The sequence below is a fragment of the Pseudochaenichthys georgianus genome, chromosome 10 (assembly GCF_902827115.2).
Source record: "Pseudochaenichthys georgianus chromosome 10, fPseGeo1.2, whole genome shotgun sequence".
Lineage (NCBI taxonomy): Eukaryota > Metazoa > Chordata > Actinopteri > Perciformes > Channichthyidae > Pseudochaenichthys > Pseudochaenichthys georgianus.
The window spans coordinates 21,067,548-21,087,252 of NC_047512.1; the positions used below are offsets into that span (position 1 = coordinate 21,067,548).

At 40.5% G+C, this 19,705-nt stretch overlaps 4 protein-coding genes across 4 annotated transcripts; all 4 read right to left on the bottom strand.

Annotated features, from left to right (window-relative positions):
* Positions 1–859: 859 nt before the first annotated feature.
* LOC117453617 (protocadherin beta-16-like) lies at positions 860–3,294 on the bottom strand. Its single transcript, XM_034092500.2, has one exon. The coding sequence runs from the start codon at positions 3,275–3,277 to the stop codon at positions 860–862; it is 2,418 nt and encodes an 805-aa protein (XP_033948391.1). The 5' UTR covers positions 3,278–3,294.
* Positions 3,295–5,230: 1,936 nt separating this feature from the next.
* LOC139434543 (protocadherin beta-16-like) lies at positions 5,231–7,954 on the bottom strand. Its single transcript, XM_071204490.1, has 2 exons — positions 5,515–7,954; positions 5,231–5,281 (listed from the first exon to the last, which is right to left on the bottom strand). Exons 1-2 carry the CDS (start codon positions 7,936–7,938, stop codon positions 5,231–5,233), a joined length of 2,475 nt encoding a protein of 824 aa, XP_071060591.1. The 5' UTR covers positions 7,939–7,954.
* Positions 7,955–10,334: 2,380 nt separating this feature from the next.
* On the bottom strand, positions 10,335–12,827 carry LOC117453904 (protocadherin beta-15-like). The gene has a single exon (XM_034092942.2). The coding sequence runs from the start codon at positions 12,744–12,746 to the stop codon at positions 10,335–10,337; it is 2,412 nt and encodes an 803-aa protein (XP_033948833.1). The 5' UTR covers positions 12,747–12,827.
* Positions 12,828–14,864: 2,037 nt separating this feature from the next.
* Positions 14,865–16,751, bottom strand: LOC139434544 (protocadherin gamma-A12-like). Its single transcript, XM_071204491.1, has one exon. The coding sequence runs from the start codon at positions 16,749–16,751 to the stop codon at positions 14,865–14,867; it is 1,887 nt and encodes a 628-aa protein (XP_071060592.1).
* Positions 16,752–19,705: the final 2,954 nt, after the last annotated feature.

Genomic DNA, 19,705 nt, shown 5'->3' on the forward strand with positions numbered 1-19,705 from the left:
TCTATTATTACTGGCGAGAAAGGTTTATTCGCTATGATAAATATGCCTTAAGATATATATACCCCAAAAACTGTACCTCATAAAGCAGATCTTGAGATTTATAAATGTTCTAGACGATCAAACTGTATTCAAAGCACCTCAGTTTGAGAGTGCAAGTCAATGAAACAACAGTTTTGTAGTTAGGTTTTCATTATGCAACGAAATCATACAAAAGCCTTTAAAATGATCTACCAAATTATGTCAGTATGTGTGTACCAGATTGATTTAAGACATAACACATTCAACAGCAAAACCAGCATCATTGAAAAACACCACAGATGAACAATATACTCAAGCAGAATAAGGGACAACATATGCAAAACCTTCAACGTATTAGTGCTCTAACACGTGTCCCAATATCAATCAGAAGTAATCAGATCCAATTATAAAGAAGAAACGATTCAATCAAATAAATACAATGATACTAGTAAACTTATATGTTGACTTAAATTATCATTCAGAAAATGAAATATATAACCAAGTTACATAGAAAATAAATAAAAAGAATAGAAATGTATAAGAAGTAAATTAGCCCTAAAAATACAACTGAATAACAAACCGATTTCAGAACCATGGACAGATTTAAGTTAACGTAATTTCAAAGGATTGCTATAGCATGATGGGCAATCATGTGGGAAGATAAAAGGCAAGTTCAACTGACGATAAATTCCTCAGAATGTATACTGGTAACCAGGGCATCATATGTTTTGTTAAAGAATACTATAAATATGTATATTTACTCACAACCTTAGAATATATAACTGTGCAACAAATACATGGTGGGTAAATACATTTTTCAGGATGATGAACACGACCAAGATTATATGATACATGGCCCTACCTCAGGAGAAGAATCACAGTCTCCAAACACTTCAGCAAAGTCTGAAGGGCTTTTCCTCAGAGTCTGGTCAGCAGGCAGTGTGTTGTCATTGTAAGATGACACGAACTTAAAGTCACTGGTTCTGGAACCTGTTGTCAGGTAGGCGTCATAATTGGAAGCGCTGCGTAAAGTTCCTGTTGCGTCAACATCTGCGTAATTAGGAGGGAGATAAGCGCTGGGGATGGCGACTGCTCCATCAAACAACAGTCTGGGCTTTCTCCTGCGACAAAACCTCACACCCAGGATGATGATGATGATGATGAAGGTGAGGAAAAAGGTGGCCACGGACACCAGCGCGATGATCAGATAAGAGGTCAGTTTGGAGTTCTTCTCATCGTAAGAAATGTCCTTCAGTTCTGGCACCTCAGCCAAGTTATCAGAGATAAGTAAATACATGGAGCAGGTGGCAGAGAGAGAGGGCTGTCCGTTATCTTTCACTGACACAACAAGATTCTGTTTCATGCTGTCAGACTCAGAAATGTCCCGCTGTGTCCTGATCTCTCCGCTGTGGAGACCAATAGTGAAAAGTCCCGGATCAGTGGATTTGACTATATGATAGGACAGCCAGGCGTTCTGTCCGGAGTCCGCGTCCACCGCGATCACTTTGGACACCAGAGAGCCTCCGTGTGCAGCTTTGGGGACCAGCTCGGTCATGAAGGAGTTGCCCTCCGGGGCGGGGTACAGTATCTGAGGAGAGTTGTCATTCACATCCGATATGAACACACTGACGGTCACGTTGCTGCTGAGCGGAGGAGAACCGTTGTCTCTGGCCATCACGTGCACTTTAAAACTCCTGAACTGTTCATAATCAAACGTCCTCACAGCGTGGATCACCCCCGTGTCTCCGTTAACAGACAGATAGGAGGACACCGGGGCACCGTTCACCTCACCGGGTAACAGAGAATAAATCACGGTACCGTTTTGTCTCCAGTCGGGGTCTCGAGCAGTAACGGAACATAAAGTGGAGCCAGGTTTGTTGTTTTCAGTCACATGTGCGCTGTAGGACTGCTCCTCAAACACAGGTGGGTTGTCGTTGATGTCTGCTACAGATAACTGAACAGTTTTAGAGGAGGACAGAGGGGGAGAGCCCTCGTCAGTGGCAGTGATTGTTATGTTGTAATCAGACACTAGTTCACGGTCCAGTTGTCCTGTGGTCACCAGAGAATAATAGTTTTTAATAGAAGGAACCAACTTAAAAGGGACGTTTTGCTGAATGGAGCAGCGGACCTGTCTGTTATTCTCAGAGTCTCTATCCTGCACGTTAATGATGCCCACCTCTGCACCAGGTGACACGTTCTCAGGTATGGGGTTAGTCAGGGATTTTAAAGAGACTATAGGGGCGTTATCATTCATATCTGTAAGTTCAATCAGTAACGTTGCGTACGAAACTAATCCTAGACCATCTTTCGCGCTTATTTGCATTTCATAGGATGCTACTTTCTCATAATCAATAGCTTCAGCTACTCTCACCTCGCCCGACTTGGGATGTAGAGAAAACACGTTGCTATTTTCATCTGAAATATGGTCAAACCCATATGTAATTTCGCTATTTAAACCTGCGTCTGCATCAGTTGCACTCATTGTGATCACCAATGTATCCAGAGGAGAGTTTTCAGGCAGACTGGCTTTAAAAACGGTCTGGGTAAACACTGGGACATTATCATTAGCATCCAGCACAGTGACGTGAATGACTACTGTACCTGATCTCTGAGGAGAGCCTCCATCAAATGCGGCAAGCAATAACATGATATTGTTGTTATCCTCTCTGTCTAATTCTTTATCTAGAACTAATTCGCAGTACTTTCGTCCGCCTGATTTAGCGTTAACATTTAATTTGAAATGATCGTTCTGCTGAAGTGTGTAGCTTTGAACAGTATTTTCTCCAATGTCTCCATCGTGTGCCTCCCCGAGGAGAAAACGTTCACCCTTATCCGCAGATTCCCTAATTTCAAAATGAAGAGACTCCTCTTTAAATTGGGGTGAATTGTCATTAATATCTTGAATGCGAATATTAATACGGTGCAGTTCTAGCGGATTTTCCAGCACGAGTTCCTGTTTTAAAACACACGATGCCTTTTTTGCACAGAGCCCCTCTCTGTCGATCCTTTCTTGTATGATCAAATCTCCGGTGTTGAGATTTACACCGCAGTACTGGACATTATTATCCTCAGCATCGACACGGGCCTTGCGAAAAGAAAATCTGCCCAAATCCAGTCCAAGATCTTTAGCAATATTCCCAATTACAGATCCACGTTTCATCTCCTCCGGGATAGAGTAGCTCACGTCTCCATTGACGGGGTGGAGGCTAAGAAAAATAAAAGCAAGGCCGTAGAGCAGCGCAAATCTGTTGCATGCCATGTTTAAGTAAAACTGCAACTAGGCAACTACCAAGTATTCCCAGAATGATCAAAGACACAGCTGAGATGTTCTCCAATATAGTAAATATTGACACTGCAGTCTTATCACGAAGCGTTTTGTCAACCGGTGTAAAAACCACAATCAGGCTTTACATTTGCTGAGACGGAAGGGTGGAGAATGACCGTGCCCTCTCATTTTCTGGTACACACTGACACCATGAGTACTTCTCTGGGTATGACATGGTGAGATAGAATTTGTGTCTTGTTAAAATACGTAACAGAACCATGTTAAAAATGACAAGAACAATAATAATAACTATAATGACAAATATTTACAAAATATAAAAAATAACAATAGTAGCTTTTCCCTTTGGGACCAACGTTGTATACTTTGCCTCCATAACATAAAAAGCAACAAATTAGTCGGTTTGGAAATAAAGCTATTCTAATGTTAGCCAAAACAATCAGATTCTTCAAATAATCTTTGGCTTGTCAATTTAACACACATAATAATAATAATAATAATAATAATAATAATAATAATAATAATAATAATAATAATAATAATAATAATCACTAAGGTGGGATGAAGTTATTTGTTTACTAGTGCACAACATGTTAAAATGCCTTAACAGCTTCGATATCCCTAAATGTTATGTTCCTAACTCACACACGAAACTGGTCAGTTTTCCCTCCCTAGATGTGCATCCTTCCCATTTCCACCTTAATGAGAAAGGATCATTTAAAGTTAAGACTCTGTTGTTAAATATCCTCTTGTAAAACTATTTGTGTTCATAAAGTCTTTAATGGTTCCGATTGAAAGCATATGTAAGCTAATTATGTCAGCATTATGATCAATGACTTTGAACCTACTGAAGGATCATTTGACTTCAAAGACTATGACTTAAAGCAATGTGTGCCACCATTCATTAGACCAAAAGGTTGTTTACTTTATTACTGCATGGAAATGACTACAGATCCAATTGAATAGTGACTGTATACTGAAGGTTTTGTCAACTTGGAGACAAAAACATCACACATAATTCCCCCAAAGAATAAAGTATTTGTATGTATGCTCGAATCCACACAGTATACAAATAAAAAAGCAACATGTTGTAATTGTTGTTGGTAATTTAAACACAAATAAACGAACATAAACATTTTGCAATAAAGCTTTATACATGGGGCATATGTTCACTGATTTAACGTTTACATTTGACATACTTTTAAACAGGCTAACCGTCAACTTTGAAATGCATCACTATAGACATGATATACTTCTGACATGAAAATCAAAACTGATTCTGCTAGGTGATGTATCAAAAAACATGGTTGCAATTGTATGCCTTTAAATGTAGAGACTATTCTTTGTCCCTCTCTTGTGCACTTTTGTGTACCCAATTATTGCTGTCAGGAAAAGTTTAATTTCTATATGACAATGTGCCTGACAATATCCTCCATACCTCAGGCCAGTATATAAAGCAGATTGTTTGATAACGATAAATGTATTCTGGGAAAACATAATGTATTCAAAGCACCTCATATTGAGAGTGCAAGTTTTTGATCAAACGTTTTGTAATCAGGTTTTCACATGGACAACAAAATACAATATATATCAAGTAAAACACATTCATACGAAATCATACAAATGCCTGGAAAATGATATTCCAAATTAGAACAATATACTCAAGCAGAAAGGAAAGCATATGCAAAACCTTCAACTAATTGGTGCTCTAACACAGTGTCTCAATATCAATAAGAAGTAATCAGCTCCAATGTATTTAATAAAGAAGTCCCTACGATTCAATCAAATAAGAGTAACACATAAAGAAAATGCAGTGAACATCAAAAATCGAATAACAATATCTAAGCAAGTTTAGATGAATGAAACTCAAAAAGGAAAACAAATCAAAAGTCAGCTTTTCTAAATTAGCCCTAAAAATATAACCTACTGTCAAACCGATGTCAGCACCATGGACAGAGTGAACGTAATGTCAAGGGATTCCTAGAGCATAAAGGGACATCATGTGGTGAGATAGAAGGCAAGTTAAGAAGAAGATAAATTCCACAACATTTACCACCTAATGACATCTAACTAATTTAGACACCATATTTTTTTTTTCAAAGAATACTCTAATTAAGTCTACATACTCACAACCACAGAATAGAAGTTGTGAGTAAATACAACTTTGTTCAGGATGATGAACACGACTATGATGATATGATACATGGCCCTACCTCAGGAGAAGAATCACAGTCTCCAAACACTTCAGCAAAGTCTGAAGGGCTTTTCCTCAGAGTCTGGTCAGCAGGCAGTGTGTTGTCATTGGAAGATGACACGAACTTAAAGTCACTGGTTCTGGAACCTGTTGTCAGGTAGGCGTCATAATTGTAAGCGCTGCGTAAAGTTCCTGTTCCGTCAACATCTGCGTAATTAGGAGGGAGATAAGCGCTGGGGATGGCGACTGCTCCATCAAACAACAGCCTGGGCTTTCTCCTGCGACAAAACCTCACACCCAGGATGATGATGATGAAGGTGAGGAAAAAGGTGGACACGGACACCAGCGCGATGATCAGATAAGAGGTCAGTTTGGAGTTCTTCTCATCGTAAGAAATATCCTTCAGTTCTGGCACCTCAGCCAAGTTATCAGAGATAAGTAAATACATGGAGCAGGTGGCAGAGAGAGAGGGCTGTCCGTTATCTTTCACTGACACAACAAGGTTCTGTTTCATGCTGTCAGACTCAGAAATGTCCCGCTGTGTCCTGATCTCTCCGCTGTGGAGACCAATAGTGAAAAGTCCCGGATCAGTGGCTTTGACTATATGATAGGACAGCCAGGCGTTCTGTCCGGAGTCCGCGTCCACCGCGATCACTTTGGACACCAGAGAGCCTCCGTGTGCAGCTTTGGGGACCAGCTCGGTCATGAAGGAGTTGCCCTCCGGGGCGGGGTACAGTATCTGAGGAGAGTTGTCATTCACATCCGATATGAACACACTGACGGTCACGTTGCTGCTGAGCGGAGGAGAACCGTTGTCTCTGGCCATCACGTGCACTTTAAAACTCCTGAACTGTTCATAATCAAACGTCCTCACAGCGTGGATCACCCCCGTGTCTCCGTTAACAGACAGATAGGAGGACACCGGGGCACCGTTCACCTCACCGGGTAACAGAGAATAAATGACGGTACCGTTTTGCCTCCAGTCGGGGTCTCGAGCAGTAACGGAACATAAAGCGGAGCCAGGTTTGTTGTTTTCAGTCACATGTGCGCTGTAGGACTGCTCCTCAAACACGGGTGGGTTGTCGTTGATGTCTGCCACAGATAACTGAACAGTTTTAGAGGAGGACAGAGGGGGAGAGCCCTCGTCAGTGGCTGTGATGGTAATGTTGTAATTAGACACTAGTTCACGGTCCAGTTGTCCTGTGGTCACCAGAGAATAATAGTTTTTAATAGAGGGAACCAACTTAAAAGGGGCATTATTCCGAATGGAGCAGCGGACCTGTTGGTTATTTTCCGAATCTGCATCCTGCACGTTAATGATGCCCACCTCTGAACCAGGTGACATGTTCTCAGGGACTGGATTTGTCAGAGATTTCACATAGATTATAGGTGTGTTGTCATTAACATCTCTGACGGCAACTGTTACCTTTGTATAAGACGACAATCCCAATCCATCCTTTGCTTTAATGCGCAAATCATATGTCATCGCAGCCTCAAAGTCAATTGCACCGTTCACTTTTATTTCTCCGATTTTACGGTCAATACTAAAAATTCTCTTTACATCTTCAGTCACGTGTCCAAATTCATACGTCACATCTCCGTTGACTCCCTCGTCTGCATCAGTAGCGCTGACTGTGACAACTACAGTGTCTACAGGAGAGTTTTCAGGCAGACTGGCTTTATAGACGGCCTGGCTAAACACTGGGGCGTTATCATTAGCATCCAGCACAGTGACGTGTATGACTACAGTACCTGATCTCTGAGGAGAGCCTCCATCTAAAGCTGTGAGGAGCAAATGGATCTCTTGTTGTTTTTCACGATCAAGTTCCTTTTCAAGAACAAGCTCTATTGAGTTTCCATCAACAGACAAAATGAAATTATCATTATTTTTGAGGCTGTACTGCTGAACTGAATTCTGCCCTACATCCGCATCGTGCGCCTCCTCTAGCACAAAACGAGCCCCCTTACCTGCCAACTCATGGATTTCTATATTTATTGATTCTTCTTTAAATTGTGGCGAGTTATCATTAATGTCTTGAACGTGTAGACTGAGCAGATGCAGTTCCAGGGGATTCTCCAAAACAATATCGCGTTTTATTACACACGACAGCTTTTCTCCACAAAGCTCCTCCCGGTCGATCCTGTCGGCAACAATTAAATCTCCGTTGCTGAGATTGATGTCACAATAACGTTTGCGGTTTCCTGTGGCATCAATGCGGATATTCCTAGTAGACAATTTACTCGATTCCAGGTTAAGATCCTTCGCTATATTCCCAATAATGGATCCACGCTTCATTTCCTCTTGAAAGGAATAGCTCAGGTCCCCATTCACGTGTTTCAACAATAGAAAAAAAAAGAAGTAGCTCAGTCTGAGCTCCATCATGACGATGTGTGTTGGAAATGAAACGGTTTTCGCTAATATTGAAAATTCAACAGGGATCATCCAGTTAAATCAAGAGAAAAACGATGTAACTTGGACTGCTTCCCTCGAACAACAGCAACTGATAAATTACCCGTTCAGTTGTCTCCTGCCAAAGGGTGGAGATGTAATGTTTCACAGCCTGGCCAATAGCGACACCATGTGTTGAATAAAGAAATAGACTGTATAACTTAAACTAGTAGTAGTAGTTTCAATTATATGAAAGAACAAATGAGATATTCATCTGATAAAGGGGTGACATCAAAAGCATTTCACTTTCCTGCACTGTCCCAACACAATAAACGAGATAAATGTAACGTGGACATATTTTTAAAGTTAAAAAAGGTCAAGTCTCCTAATGAAATAATATTACACAAACATATGTCTCTGACAGGTCACTGACCTGGTAGACTAAGGCACAGAGGAACCAAAACTAAATGTCCTCATAATGTATCGAGATGCAAAGACAAAGAGGAAAGAACCAAACAATCAAATCTGTTGAAATGTGTAAAGATATCATCACCCCTTATACAAGTAAGCATACTGATTACTGCAAAGGACTGCTCACTCAAATCACAGCCCGATGAAACAAAACGATAGACAGATAGATCCAAAAGTGAAAACAATAAATGAAATGATATGTTTGAAAAAGCATGCTACATTCTCTCCGTATCTTTCCAAATCAGTTTCTTATTCAGAGTACACCAAAAGCATGCAGGCACAAAGATGGGAATGAGTAAGGAAACTCAAATGCGTAGTATCGGTCTACAGGGCACGTCTACAAGACAACATAAATAACTGCCTCACATTTGTAATAATAAACATACAAGTTGCACCCTGAACAATGGATATTCTCCAAGTTATAACAGACCAAGCCTCTGACCCTATCAGGCTTTACCAATGTTGTAATTTTTTTCTTTGAGAAAAAAGTTGTATCTGATAGGTTCCCATATCATTTATATTATTGGCTAATTTTGTATAACGAAAAAAGCAAACGGTCAGATACAAATATTGCCTTATGAGAGATTTATTAAAAATCTGTTTACTGAAAGGGCGAAAGGTCCATACCTAAGCAGTAGAACATCTCTGAACAAATGTAAGAAGTTACATTGCTATTGTAACAACCGATTATTGAAGAAAAATACATACATTTCACTACATGTTGTTGTTGCATCGATAGGATGTGTTTGGAAAGTTGAGGGAAAAATGTTGCGCTTTGAAAGAAAAGATGAACTCTCTGGGTACACTTCAAGATCTGTGGCTGTGCGTATATATACCTCTAAACAGTCAAAAGGAAAAAAATGCTTTTGTAATAAGCAGGGAAGAAAATTGCAGCCACTTCAGGATGATAACCACAAATGTAATGATGTAGGGTGTGTCATTGGTCCATATAACATATGTAGCAGCTTTCCCATGGCACTAACATACGACATATGATAACTTTGACCCCTAGCGATTTAAAAGAATAGCAACAAAAGGTGGAGATGAATTCAAGTCAAACTGCTTCCAAAACCATACAAAAATAATTCTTAGCTTCTCCAACTATAGACATAAAACAATCACTAAGAGGTGAACCGCATCTTATTGTGTACTTTTAACATGAAAGCTTTGATATCCCTAAATGTTGTCCCTAACTCAAACATAATACTGCTCAGTTTTCCCTCCCTTGATGTACTTCCTTCCCTTTTCCACCTTAATGGGTTGAGATGGGATTATTTCAAGTTAAGACAATGTTTTTAAATATTTTCTTGTATAGTGGTTTTCAAACAATATTTTAATTGTTCCGATTGAAGAAAAACATATGTAAACTAAATATGTGAGCAGTTTATCAATTAAATTAAACCTGAAGGGTCCTTTGAGTATAACATATACATTGAAGCAATGTGTGCCTCCAACTATATGACCAAAAACGTTTTTAATCAATATTACTGCATGTTAATGAATAAAGATCTAATGGACTGATAATTATTCAACTCTGCTCTAACACAGTGTCTCAATATCAAGAAATAATCACCTCCAATGTATATTAAAAAGACTACGATAACGTCAAAATTGAATAACAATGAGAAAATGCAATATCACACCAAGTTTGATAAATTAAACTAAAAAAGGAAATCAAAACAAAATATAATATATTTGTAACTTAGCCATAAAAATATAACTTAATGTAAACTCGATTTCAGCACGATGGACAGAGATAACGGAATGTAATGTAAGGATTACTCCATTATAAGAGACAATATGTGGAGATAGAAGGCAAGTTCAACAGGAAATAGATTCCACAAAATGTACCACATAATGACATCTGACTAATTTAGGCATATGGTTTTTTTTAAAGAATACTATAAATTAGACTATTTACTCAAAATCAAAATAGAGGTGGTGAGTAAATACAACTTTCTATAAGATAATGAACAGGACTATGATGATATGATACATGGTCCTACCTCAGGAGAAGAATCACAGTCTCCAAACACTTCAGCAAAGTCTGAAGGGCTTTTCCTCAGAGTCTGGTCAGCAGGCAGTGTGTTGTCATTGTAAGATGACACGAACTTAAAGTCACTGGTTCTGGAACCTGTTGTCAGGTAGGCGTCATAATTGTAAGCGCTGCGTAAAGTTCCTGTTCCGTCAACATCTGCGTAATTAGGAGGGAGATAAGCGCTGGGGATGGCGACTGCTCCATCAAACAACAGTCTGGGCTTTCTCCTGCGACAAAACCTCACACCCAGGATGATGATGATGAAGGTGAGGAAAAAGGTGGACACGGACACCAGCGCGATGATCAGATAAGAGGTCAGTTTGGAGTTCTTCTCATCATAAGAAATGTCCTTCAGTTCTGGCACCTCAGCCAAGTTATCAGAGATAAGTAAATACATGGAGCAGGTGGCAGAGAGAGAGGGCTGTCCGTTATCTTTCACTGACACAACAAGGTTCTGTTTCATGCTGTCAGACTCAGAAATGTCCCGCTGTGTCCTGATCTCTCCGCTGTGGAGACCAATAGTGAAAAGTCCCGGATCAGTGGATTTGACTATATGATAGGACAGCCAGGCGTTCTGTCCGGAGTCCGCGTCCACCGCGATCACTTTGGACACCAGAGAGCCTCCGTGTGCAGCTTTGGGGACCAGCTCGGTCATGAAGGACTTGCCCTCCGGGGCGGGGTACAGTATCTGAGGAGAGTTGTCATTCACATCCGATATGAACACACTGACGGTCACGTTGCTGCTGAGCGGAGGAGAACCGTTGTCTCTGGCCATCACGTGCACTTTAAAACTCCTGAACTGTTCATAATCAAACGTCCTCACAGCGTGGATCACCCCCGTGTCTCCGTTAACAGACAGATAGGAGGACACCGGGGCACCGTTCACCTCACCGGGTAACAGAGAATAAATCACGGTACCGTTTTGTCTCCAGTCGGGGTCTCGAGCAGTAACGGAACATAAAGTGGAGCCAGGTTTGTTGTTTTCAGTCACATGTGCGCTGTAGGACTGCTCCTCAAACACAGGTGGGTTGTCGTTGATGTCTGCTACAGATAACTGAACAGTTTTAGAGGAGGACAGAGGGGGAGAGCCCTCGTCAGTGGCAGTGATGGTAATGTTGTAATCAGACACTAGTTCACGGTCCAGTTGTCCTGTGGTCACCAGAGAATAATAGTTTTTAATAGAAGGAACCAACTTAAAAGGGACGTTTTGCTGAATGGAGCAGCGGACCTGTCTGTTAGTCTCAGAGTCTCTATCCTGCACGTTAATGATGCCCACCTCTGCACCAGGTGACATGTTCTCAGGTATGGGGTTAGTCAGGGATTTTAAATATATCACTGGGGCGTTGTCATTAATATCTGTTATTTCAATCAACAACGTTGCATATGATGCCAGCCCTAGACCATCTTTAGCACTAATCTGCATTTCATAAGACGATTCTTTTTCATAATCAATATATCTTACAACTTTAACTTCTCCCGTTTTAGGGTCCAGAGAGAAAACTTGGTTTTCATCTGACACATGATCAAACCCGTAGGTTACTTCACCATTTATTCCTTCGTCTGCATCAGTTGCACTTACTCTGATCACCAATGTATCCTGAGGAGAGTTTTCAGGAAGACTGGCTTCATAAACGGCCTGACTAAACACTGGGACATTATCATTAGCATCCAGCACAGTGACGTGTATGACTACGGTACCTGATCTCTGAGGAGAGCCTCCATCAAACGCGGTAAGCAAAAACATAATCTCTTTTTTTTCCTCTCTGTCTAATTCTTTGTCTAAAACTAATTCACCATATTTTCGTCCACCCTTTGTCTTCACGTTTAGTTTGAAATTATCGTTCTCCTGCAGTGTGTAGCTCTGAACAGCATTTTCTCCTATGTCTCCATCTTTCGCTTCATCCAAAAGAAAATGTGCACCTTTGACCGCTGATTCCCGAATTTCAAAATGAAGTGACTCCTCTTTAAATTGGGGTGAATTATCATTGATATCTTGAACCCGAATATTTATTCGGTGCAGTTCTAGCGGATTTTCCAGCACGAGTTCCTGTTTTAAAACACACGATGCCTTTTTTGCACAGAGCCCCTCTCTGTCAATCCTTTCCTGTACGATCAAATCTCCGTTGTTGAGATTTACACCGCAGTACTTAACGACATTATCTTCGGTATCAATGCGGGCCTTGCGAGCAGACAATCTGCCCAAATCAAGTCCAAGATCTTTAGCGATATTTCCAATTACAGATCCACGTTTCATCTCCTCCGGGATAGAGTAGCTCACGTCTCCATAGCCGGGGTGGAGGCCGAGAAAAATAAAAGCAACGCCGTAGAGCAGCGCAAATCTGCTGCATCCCATTGTTACTGCAAGTAAGAACTGCTTCCAAGTTTGTCCCAAATCAATCAAGAATACAGCTGCGATTTCCTCCAATATACACACTCTTCACACTGCGTTCATATCACGAAGCATTTTTGTAAACCACGGTACAATAGCATAACCAGGCTTTAAATGTGCTGAGACCGAAGGGTGGAGAATGACTGTGTCCTCTCGTTTACTGGTACACACTGACACCATGAGTCCTTCCCGGGTACAACATGCATGGTGAGGTAGGATTTGGTCGTGTTTACATATAGAAACTAAGATAACCACGTTAGAAATGATAACAACAATGACGATAAATATTTAGAAAATAAATGAACATTAACTATAGTCTCGTAGCCCTTGGGACTCACAAATAATACGATATGATTAATTTGCCCCCTAGACATTTAAAACAATAGCACAGAGTGCGGATGAATCCAACAATAATTATTGGCTTGACAAATTATAGACATTAAACAATCACTAACAGGTGAACCGCTTCTTTATATGTTTACTTTTACGTATCATTTAAACATATTGCCTTAAATGCTTTGATATAAACTCAAACATGAAACGGGTCAGTTTTCCCTCCTTGATGCAATTATTTCCCATGTCCACCTTAATGGGTTAAGATGGATCCTTTATGTTGTTAAACATATTCTTGTATAGTTTTGGTCACCCACTATTTAAATTGTTCTGATTGAAGACATATGTAAAGTAATTTTTTCAGCAGTAATATCAATGAAATTAAACCTAGGGTCATTTGACTTTAAGATACTATAAATTGAAGCAATGTGTGCCTCCAACTATGACAAGTTTTACTAATCACTATTAGTGCTGCATGGTAATGAATGCAGATCTAATGGACACATTCTGTATACTTCAGAATTTGTGGCCAACTTACAGGAGACCAAAACGTCCGACATATTTCTCCTAAAAAGAAATAAGTTGTCTGTGCTTTAATCTACATTGTCTACAAATAAAATCTGATTTAACTCCTAAATTTGACATTTTCAGACAGGCTACACAGCTTTTAATAAAATAGAGCAATGCTACCATTTCAAATGTTACATTAGAGAAGTGAAATGCAGGAAACAAGAAATGTAATGTTAAGAACAACATTTAAAGGTGTTCTGCATGTCGCTTTATACCATTTTTCTTTTAATGTTTTGTATTTAAATAGAGAAATTATTCTTTGTCCCTCTCTCGCCCACTTTTGTGTACTCTATTATTAATGGCAAGAAAGGTTTATTCGCTATGATAAATATGCCTTAAGATACCCCAAAAAATGTACCTCATAAAGCAGATCTTGAGATTTATAAATGTACTCTAGACGATCAAAATGTATTCAAAGCTCCTCAGTTTGAGAGTGCAAGTCAATGAAACAACAGTTTTGTAGTTAGGTTTTCATTATGCAATATCTATCAAAAAACACATTAATACGAAATCATACAAAAGCCTTTAAAATGATCCACCAATTTATGTCAGTGTGTATCAGATTGATTTAAGACATAACACATTCAACAGCAAAACCAGCATCATTGAAAAACACCACAAATTAACAATATACTCAAGCAGAATAAGGGACAACATATGCAAAACCTTCAACGTATTAGTGCTCTAACACGTGTCCCAATATCAATCAGAAGTAATCAGATCCAATTATAAAGAAGAAACCACGATTCAATCAAATAATAAATACAATGATACTAGCATATGTTGAGATAAAATATCATTCAGAAAATGAAATATACAACCAAGTTTACATAAAGTAAACTCAAAAAGAACATCAAAAAATAGGTATAATATAGAAGTAAATTAGTCCTAAAAATATAACTGAATAACAAACCGATTTCAACACCATGGACAGAGTTAAGTTAACGTAATTTCAAACGATTTATATAGCATGATGGGCAATCATGTGGGAAGATAAAAGGCAAGTTCAACTGAAGATAAATTCCTCAGAAATGACCATATAATGGTAACTAGGGCATCATATGTTTTGTTAAAGAATACTATAAGTATGTATATTTACTCACAACCTTAGAATATAACTTTGCAACGAATACATGGTGGGTAAATACACATTTGTCAGGATGATGAACACGACCAAGATTATATGATACATGGCCCTACCTCAGGAGAAGAATCACAGTCTCCAAACACTTCAGCAAAGTCTGAAGGGCTTTTCCTCAGAGTCTGGTCAGCAGGCAGTGTGTTGTCATTGGAAGATGACACGAACTTAAAGTCACTGGTTCTGGAACCTGTTGTCAGGTAGGCGTCATAATTGTAAGCGCTGCGTAAAGTTCCTGTTCCGTCAACATCTGCGTAATTAGGAGGGAGATAAGTGCTGGGGATGGCGACTGCTCCATCAAACAACAGCCTGGGCTTTCTCCTGCGACAAAACCTCACGCCCAGGATGATGATGATGAAGGTGAGGAAAAAGGTGGACACGGACACCAGCGCGATGATCAGATAAGAGGTCAGTTTGGAGTTCTTCTCATCATAAGAAATGTCCTTCAGTTCTGGCACCTCAGCCAAGTTATCAGAGATAAGTAAATACATGGAGCAGGTGGCAGAGAGAGAGGGCTGTCCGTTATCTTTCACTGACACAACAAGGTTCTGTTTCATGCTGTCAGACTCAGAAATGTCCCGCTGTGTCCTGATCTCTCCGCTGTGGAGACCAATAGTGAAAAGTCCCGGATCAGTGGATTTGACTATATGATAGGACAGCCAGGCGTTCTGTCCGGAGTCCGCGTCCACCGCGATCACTTTGGACACCAGAGAGCCTCCGTGTGCAGCTTTGGGGACCAGCTCGGTCATGAAGGAGTTGCCCTCCGGGGCGGGGTACAGTATCTGAGGAGAGTTGTCATTCACATCCGATATGAACACACTGACGGTCACGTTGCTGCTGAGCGGAGGAGAACCGTTGTCTCTGGCCATCATGTGCACTTTAAAACTCCTGAACTGTTCATAATCAAACGACCTCACAGCGTGGATCACCCCTGTGTCTCCGTTAACAGACAGATAGGAGGACACCGGGGCACCGTTCACCTCACCGGGTAACAGAGAATAAATCACCGTACCGTTTTGTCTCCAGTCGGGGTCTCGAGCAGTAACGGAACATAAAGTGGAGCCAGGTTTGTTGTTTTCAGTCACATGTGCGCTGTAGGACTGCTCCTCAAACACAGGTGGGTTGTCGTTGATGTCTGCTACAGATAACTGAACAGTTTTAGAGGAGGACAGAGGGGGAGAGCCCTCGTCAGTGGCAGTGATTGTAATGTTGTAATCAGACACTAGTTCACGGTCCAGTTGTCCCGTGGTCACCAGAGAATAATAGTTTTTAATAGAAGGAACCAACTTAAAAGGGACGTTTTGCTGAATGGAGCAGCGGACCTGTCCGTTAGTCTCAGAGTCTCTATCCTGCACGTTAATGATGCCCACCTCTGCCCCAGGTGACACGTTCTCAGGTATGGGGTTAGTCAGGGATTTGAGGTATATTACAGGAGCATTATCATTTACATCAGTGATTTCTATCATTAATTTGGAATCTGATGAAAGTCCATAATCATCTTTGGCATCGATGCGCATTTCATATTTAGAATTATTCTCGAAATCAAGTAGTCCTATGACTTTGATCTCTCCAGTTTGACTGTTGAGTGAGAACACCTTTTTAGCCCTTTCTGAGATCCGGCTAAACTCATAAGTAACCGCCCCATTGACTCCCTCGTCTGCATCGGTAGCACTTACAGTGACGACCAGAGTATCAAGGGCAGAGTCTTCAGGCAGACTGGCTTTGTAGAAGGCTTGGTCAAACACTGGGGCGTTATCATTAGCATCCAGCACAGTGACGTGTATAATAGCACTTCCTGATCGTTGTGGATTGCCACCGTCAACAGCAATCATCACTACATTTAAATCGTGTTCTTTTTCACGGTCTAGCTCTTTGTCCAACACCAACTCGACATTTTTGGACAGTATCAATCTCTCTTGTAGCTCCATTACTTCTCCCGAATGAAAGAAATGTCCCTTTCTGCTTAAAAATATCAAATTGTATTGGAAAATTGAGAGAACCGCTCATACAACAATGGCAGCACTGGTTGTAATGCCTGAATTACTCCCTTGGCAGTGGGTGTGGAAATGAGTCTCCTTATATCTGCGAGTGAGCAGCGACACCATGAGCTTATTTGGAATATTACAAACGAGCACTGCATTAAACGTAAAAGCTGATACCATAAGCAACAACGGAACATTTCAATGTTAACACACAACGTGAAAGTATTATTTTTAGGGTTTGATTAATTGGTATCGACAGTGGCGGTTCTAGCTAATATGGTGCACTGGGCCGTCCACTCCCCCCCTCCCCCCTCCTATATATAACAAAACAGAACACACGTTAAATAACTTATTTACAGAATTAGGCATCTCTAAAGTTAAACTCCCAAACTGCCCTCTAAAGTCTGACCTTCCTTGCCTTCTTTGATGCAAAGTCATCAATAACATCATCATATTTAATCTGTTACAGACATATTTTAATTAAAGGAGACATATCATGCTATATTTGAATAATATATTGTAGGACCATACCTATATAAGGTATATTTATAAGTTTTCTTTTTCAAAATACCAAACAGATCATGCATTTTAGCCATGCCTCATGTCGCTCTATTTTGCTCTCCTCTACCCCTGTCTTTGCATGCGCTGCAGCTGACCACGCCCCCCTGCAAAGGAGGGGGCCGAGTTGAGCATCATGTTACCATGCTGTTACCATGCCAGGCAACCTCTCATTCCCCTGATTGGTGGAGAGTTGGCCATATAGGCGGAGCTCCTCGTCACTGACGTCAGACTATTTTCAAATCTGTATCAGTCTGCATCAGATCCGTTGCAGCCCCGTTTTTAGAGATTTGGGTATGGAGGAAAAGAGAGAGGATTGTGTTTTCTGACACCTGGTGAGTTCCCTGACACACCGGGGACACATATTCATGTATAAAAGACGTACAAAGGTGCATTTTGCATGATAGGTCCCCTTTAAGCCTCAAGTATTGAAAATTACACAAAGGACTTGTCAGTACAATTACCTTTGAGGTGTTTTCTAAATGAAGATGACTAAATCAATAACGGTTATAGTGGTTGTGTATAATGTTTTAATTGCAGGGCTACACATTATTGTTCTGAAGTAAGACGGTTTGAAATTATTCTAATGTTAGTTGCTGAACTGACGACGAAACACAGGCAGCTAACAAGCAGCAATGGAGTTAAGGTTACCGGCATAATTTAATGATATGCTTAATATAGCCCAACTAAATAAATGAGATGTTGAAGGTGCATACTATATACCTTTATCTTTTGAGCGTTTATCTTCTTCTTCTTTCCTTTTCTTTCTAAACTGGCTCTGTGCCTTTTTTTCTCCATCACCGTAAATATTAATTTTCGACCCGAGAAACAATGCATAGCGTACCCTTCCCCCAACACTGTCAACTACAGGTCAAGACTATACCAATTTTCCGTAGTAAGTTTTTAAATAATTATTTATTGTTTCATACAAACCAGGCCAGGAAAAAAATATATCTGCAAAACTATTTATATTGTATGAATGAAGTTGGTGGCATTTTGAGGCGTGATATTAATTGTACTAATTGCAGTACTACTATATAAACATCGAAAGTGATTATTTGATAGAGATAGTTTACCTGCCGCTCCTCTCTGTCTCCTCCATAGTGAGGCGACCTGAGATCACCCCCACCCTTCTTTGAGTGTGAGACCTTCCATCCCAGCTGATAAGGGCTAATGCGCCCCAATACAACAACAATACACAATATGAAATTACGTGCAAATTGCGCTTGTCAAAATGTCGCCCTGGGCAACCGCCCATGTCGCCCATATCAATAACCGCCACTGGGTATCGGTAGACAAAACACCCTTCAGCACCACGGACAGCGTCTGAACGAAGAGAAGAACCAAAGTGATTCCTTAACATGTCTCCTCATAAACAGTACCATGGGCAGATCACTAAACGACAAAATATTACTTTTGTCTTACATTTCAAGTAATTGGATGTATCAAAACATGAAATGTCTGACAAAGGCAAACACGTGTTTCAACAGCAATAATGCTGTTAAGTGTGTTTATCTCATTCCAGCACGTATTAGATACATTTCTCGTATGCATTATTCTGTGTTTATCAATAAATACATGCAACCAGTGGCGCTGCAAGACACTGGGGGCCCCAGGCAGAAGAGACATGCCCCCCAACACATCCAGCACAACTGCCACCCCCCCCCCCTTTTGGTCCGGGGCCCCAAGCAGTTGCCTACCGGCAAACAGCAAACGGCAAACGACACCCCTGCACACAACAATAAACTACAGCAGGCATGTGTGATAGTTGGCCAATGTCTGATAGACACCCAGTATACGCTCAGAAATCAATATGTTTTTGAAGAAACGTTTTAGCGTATCATCATTAAGAACAATTTAATGATAAAAGCTGACACATTATCACACGTACAACAGCAACTTGAAATGTCATAACATTTTTCGCTCAGTATACAAGTGGTTTGTCAGCATGCGTTTTGTCTGGACATTTCTGAATGTACTCTTCCAATATCAGAGTAGCACATGATAACAAAGGCCCAACTGTAACTGCATATATGACGTTGTATGATTACCCAGAAGAGCGTCAGGAGGACACACTGTTTTAGGCATATGATAGCCATGTGACAACGATTAACAAGAGGATTCAGCCTCTATGGAGATAGACATATGACAAGCAAGATCATTTCTTATGTGGGCCTTAGATTATCTAAACTAAACATTGTATACTGCTTTGAACCGGTATTCCTGCATCTTGTGACTGTGTAACTCCCTCTCTTGTATGTAAGCATGTCAAGGACACTGTTCGGGAACTAGTTGTACCATAATATGGTACAACTAGTTATTATGCTCTGTATGTGATGACT